Source organism: Etheostoma cragini, chromosome 10 (assembly GCF_013103735.1).
Source record: "Etheostoma cragini isolate CJK2018 chromosome 10, CSU_Ecrag_1.0, whole genome shotgun sequence".
Taxonomy (NCBI): Eukaryota; Metazoa; Chordata; class Actinopteri; order Perciformes; family Percidae; genus Etheostoma; species Etheostoma cragini.
In genome coordinates this window covers 29,189,577-29,194,409 of record NC_048416.1, presented here as the reverse complement: position 1 = coordinate 29,194,409, position 4,833 = coordinate 29,189,577, and the positions used below count along the sequence as shown (strand labels likewise).

At 46.6% G+C, this 4,833-nt stretch overlaps 1 protein-coding gene across 1 annotated transcript in view; it reads left to right on the top strand.

Moving 5' to 3' along the window:
• Positions 1-3,523, top strand: part of mgat4b (alpha-1,3-mannosyl-glycoprotein 4-beta-N-acetylglucosaminyltransferase B) — a gene marked incomplete at its 5' end in the record, with an annotated part of 14,391 nt that extends 10,868 nt beyond the window's left edge. The window contains 4 exons of the mRNA XM_034883398.1: positions 796-1,017; positions 1,285-1,363; positions 2,020-2,107; positions 3,372-3,523. Coding sequence (XP_034739289.1) covers positions 796-1,017; positions 1,285-1,363; positions 2,020-2,107; positions 3,372-3,508 — 526 coding nt within the window. The remainder of the gene's footprint in view (positions 1-795; positions 1,018-1,284; positions 1,364-2,019; positions 2,108-3,371) is intronic.
• Positions 3,524-4,833: the final 1,310 nt, after the last annotated feature.

Sequence of the window (4,833 nt, the reverse complement as noted above, 5' to 3'; positions counted from 1 at the left end):
CACAGACACACACATGCTCACTCACGCTCACACACACACACACACACACACACACACACACACTCATACACACAGACACACACACACACACACACATACACACACACACGCTCTCATACACACACACGCTCACACACACTCTCATACACACACACACACACACACAGATAGAGGGATAGATAGATAGAGGGATGGATAGATAGATAGAGGGATGGAGAGATAGAGGGGTGGATAAATAGATAGAGAGATAGATGGATAGATAGATAGAGGGATGGATGGATAGATAGATAGATAGATAGATAGATAGATAGACAGAGGGATAGATATTTATTGATAGATGCTATCAGTAACATTATGAGAGAAGTGAGGTGAAGGAAACGCGATGTTAACCCTCGTGTTGTCTTCCCCTTGTTGTTGTAGTTTTTGAAGTACTTGAAGCTTTCTTCTTTATGTTTTCTCTTCATGTGTTATGTGTATGTAATTATCACTTCATCATTATTTTTATTAGCCCTTATTTAATATCGGTTGCAATTGTAAAATCTAAAATCTTATGCTTATGAGCTGTGATAAAATCTGAAGCTGAAATTTGTATTCTTATAATTCTAAAACAACAATACATGTCCATATGTAAATCCCTGGATTAGATAGTAACGATGCAGCTGGATCTTCGTCTTTAGGGAGTTTGATGGCCACAGGCAGGAATAACTTCCTGTGGCGCTCTGTGGTGCATTGTGGGGGAATGAGTCTTGCACTGAAAGAGCTCAGTAAGAGAGTATGAGAAGAACTTACATTCAGACCCAACAAACTCCATGTGTTCCTCCAGGATAAGGACTTTGGGAAGCAGACCCTCCATAAGGGCCACGCCAACCCGCTGGCCGAGGTGACCACCAGCCTGAAGACCTACCAGCACTTCACCCTGGAGAAGGCCTACCTGGGGGAGGACTTCTTCTGGGCCTTCACGCCTGTAGCAGGGGACTTCATTCGGATACGCTTCTTCACACCTGTCCGCATCGAGAGGTGAGGACTACCAGGGGTACCAGGGTGGTAACCAGGGTGGTAACCAGGGGGTACCAGGGTGGTAACCAGGGTGATAACCAGGGTGGTAACCAGGGGGTACCAGGGTGATAACCAGGGGTACCAGGGTGGTAACCAGAGTGGTAACCAGAGGTTGATCCAGACTACACTAAAGTAATCCTATTGATGATTTAAATCAACGTATTGCCAGTTTTAGATTATTTCATTTAACAAGTTCTTGTTCTAAATATCTAAATGTTCCTCTCTCAGGTATTTCTTTCGGAGCGGGAACATCGAACATCCGGGAGATAAACTCTTCAACACGTCCGTGGAGGTCCTGCCGTTCGACGTGAGTCTTTGAATCTCCACGCTACTAAGAGACTGTTTATGTGTTGCGTCTGTAGCTCGATCGTCACTTTCTGATCATTTATTCTGTCCATTAATCCCCAGGGAGGGGGGGGAATTACAATTTACACGAGCCTTGGCAGGGGCCAGGAGGGGAACTGGCACTCTCCAGCTACCAGAGCTACTGCCCTACTGCTACGGGGCAAATGCATTCTGGTCTCAGTGCATGCGCCGCCGCTAGCTTAGCTTAGCATAATGAATGGAATCCTATGTTGTCGGTCAGCATGTTGTGAGTAAAAGTGAGCCAACGAAAACAAAAACTAAACCTAATTACTTCTTGTGGCCTGGAAATCTGCAACAAGTACAAACAGCTGGGCAGATTAAAGCGATTTCCTAGGCAGATGTTGACTTGGGACTATATTTGGTGGAAGTACACACAGCCGAAGCACTGCTCCTAGCAGTAGTACATCGGCTCAGTATGACTGTAGCCTGAGTGTTAGCTGTTGGATGTTATCTGGGAGACTAAGTTCACACGTTGGACTGTCTGTGTGTGTCTGTGTGTGTCTGTGTGTGTCTGTGTGTGTCTGTGTGTGTGTGTTTGTGTGTGTCTGTGTGTGTCTGTGTGTGTCTGTGTGTGTGTGTCTGTGTGTGTGTCTGCAGAACATTCAGGCAGAGAAGGAGGCCTTGACAGACGGGAGGGAGAAAACACCAAAGTACCATCGGACAGAAGATGGATTCATCCGAGTCGGTGAGTGATGAGACGCCGCCGGTTAAAAACCCACCGCGGCTGCCCAAGTGCCTCTCAGCAACACACTGTCTGACTGTGTAATCCATCGTTTGTTCACTCTTTCATTTGTTCTTTCATTTTTAACTCACATGTTGTCCCCATGTTGTCCCCATGTTGTCTTAATGGTACCCTCATGTTGTCCACATGTTGTCCACATGTTGTCCACATGTTGTCCACATGTTGTCCTCATGTTGTCCTCATGTTGTCTTAATGTTACCCTCATGTTGTCCACATGTTGTCCTCATGTTGTCCCCATGTTGTCTTCATGTTGTCTTCATGTTGTCTTCATGTTGTCTTCATGTTGTCCCTCATGTTTTCCTCATTTGATCCCCATGTTGTCTTAATGGTACCCTCATGTTGTCCTCATGTTGTCTTAATGTTGTCCCTCATTTTGTCCCCATGTTGTCCCCATGTTGTCCCCATGTTGTCCTCATGTTGTCTTAATGTTCGAGTCTGTGATTATCATCAACATCCATTACTTTAATTTTAGTCAAAATAATACCTATTTTCTGCTTTACTAACTCAAACATTAGGTATTATTTCCTATAAATGAGATTTACATTCAGAAATACTTTTTTGATCCCTGAAGGGAAACTCTGTGTCCCAGTATTAGCAGTAGTAAGAAGACAGAGACGGAGCACTGCAACAGGCAGCGTGCACGTTAGCACATGCACACACTTCACTTCAGATGCATCAGAAGCAGCATTACAGCAAGATAGAGTACAAGACATAACAACATCACAACATAACGCACAAGACTACACACGGTACATGTTGATACATGAAGGAAGTTTTTGTGGTGACTCGGGAGGAAAAACAAACAAAAAGAGACCGAGGCAGTTAGACGGAAGGGGGGGGGGGCATGTATGGTGTGTGTGTGTGTGTGTGTGTGTGTGTGTGTGTGTGTGTGTGTGTGTGTGTGTGTGTGTGTGTGTGTGTGTGTGTGTAATATGAAGCGTCATGAATAAATGCAGTTTGTTGACCATAAATTCCAAAAAAAAGGCGCCCATGTAGCTCAGTGGGTAGAGCGGGCGCCCATACATAGAGGGTTACTCCTTGGTGCAGCCGGTTGGACTCCGACCTGCGGCCCTCTGGTGCACGTCACCCCCCTTTCTCCCCCCTTTCATGTCTTCAGCTGTCCTGTCAATAAAGGCCCAAAATGCCCCCAAAAAAGCTTAATTTGATGCAGGCACCCTGTGTTTTGACCGTAGTGTTTGTCTTCCAGGAACGTTTAAGAACGGCATCGCGGAGGGGGAGGTGGACGCCAGCTTCGGGCCCCTGGAGGCCATGCGTCTGTCCGTTCTGACGGACTCCCCGGTCTGGGTGATCCTCAGCGAGGTGAGAATAAAAGATAGATCATAGAACCATGTGACCTGTAATAACTCATGTTGAATAACACGAGCGTCCAGACACATTGTCACCTATTGTCCGAGCCTTTATTTGTCTATATACTGATGTCTTGTCTAAATGTCTCTTTCCTCTTGTGCCAAAACTGTATTGTTGTCTTAGTGGTCTGAAATTGTCTAGTCCATATGTGTCCTGTACAGTTGTCTGTCCCCACTGAGTCAGGCCCCTTTATATTGTAATGTAATGTTTTTAACTTTCCTGTGTAATAAATATGAATGCTTGTTAAACTCAGCTTCTCTAAAGGGCCGGACCGAAGAATAAGAATCACGTCCAGAGACACACGTAGAGTTTATTCACATGCTTTTATTTTATCAAACAACTCTCATATGCATATAAACTGCTGGTCTCACAGGGAGGTGTGTTCAGGTGCATTCTGGGGGTGCTGGTCTTACAGGGAGGTGTGTTCAGGTGCATTCTGGGCGTGCTGGTCTTACAGGGAGGTGTGTTCAGGTGCATTCTGGGCGTGCTGGTCTTACAGGGAGGTGTGTTCAGGTGCATTCTGGGGGTGCTGGTCTTACAGGGAGGTGTTCAGGTGCATTCTGGGCGTGCTGGTCTTACAGGGAGGTGTGTTCAGGTGCATTCTGGGTGTGCTGGTCTTACAGGGAGGTGTGTTCAGGTGCATTCTGGGTGTGCTGTTCTTACAGGGAGGTGTGTTCAGGTGCATTCTGGGGGTGCTGGTCTTACAGGGAGGTGTGTTCAGGTGCATTCTGGGGGTGCTGGTCTTACAGGGAGGTGTGTTCAAGTGCATTCTGGGCGTGCTGGTCTTACAGGGAGGTGTGTTCAGGTGCATTCTGGGCATTACAACTTGTTTCTCCATCTAAATACTGGAAACAGAAACATGGGAACATTGAGTCCAGGTTGAAAAGAACAAAGTTACCCTTTAATCTTTAAGAGCCTCTAAGAGTGGTAAATGATTATTTCACTGTGGCATCATGGGAATGTTGAGTGTGACCTCCCGACTGCTGACCTTTGACCTTCCTTTGAGGGTGTGTGTGAAGAATTCTCCATGGTAATTAGTCTGGGTTTAGAGAGGCTCTTTGATCATTTACAGACAGATTTCTACAGGGAAAACTGAACATATTAAACCAGAGGCCAGCTGCACCAATCACATCGCTGTATCTGAGATAGGCGGGGCCAGAGGCCAGCTGCACCAATCACATCGCTGTATCCGAGGTAGGCGGGGCCAGGGCCATAGTACAGGTGTGGATTGCCAGTTCATCAGGTGCTCTTACCTAACTGCTCAGGGTGCTGGTCCAGGACTGGCAGCCCCCCCCCCCCCC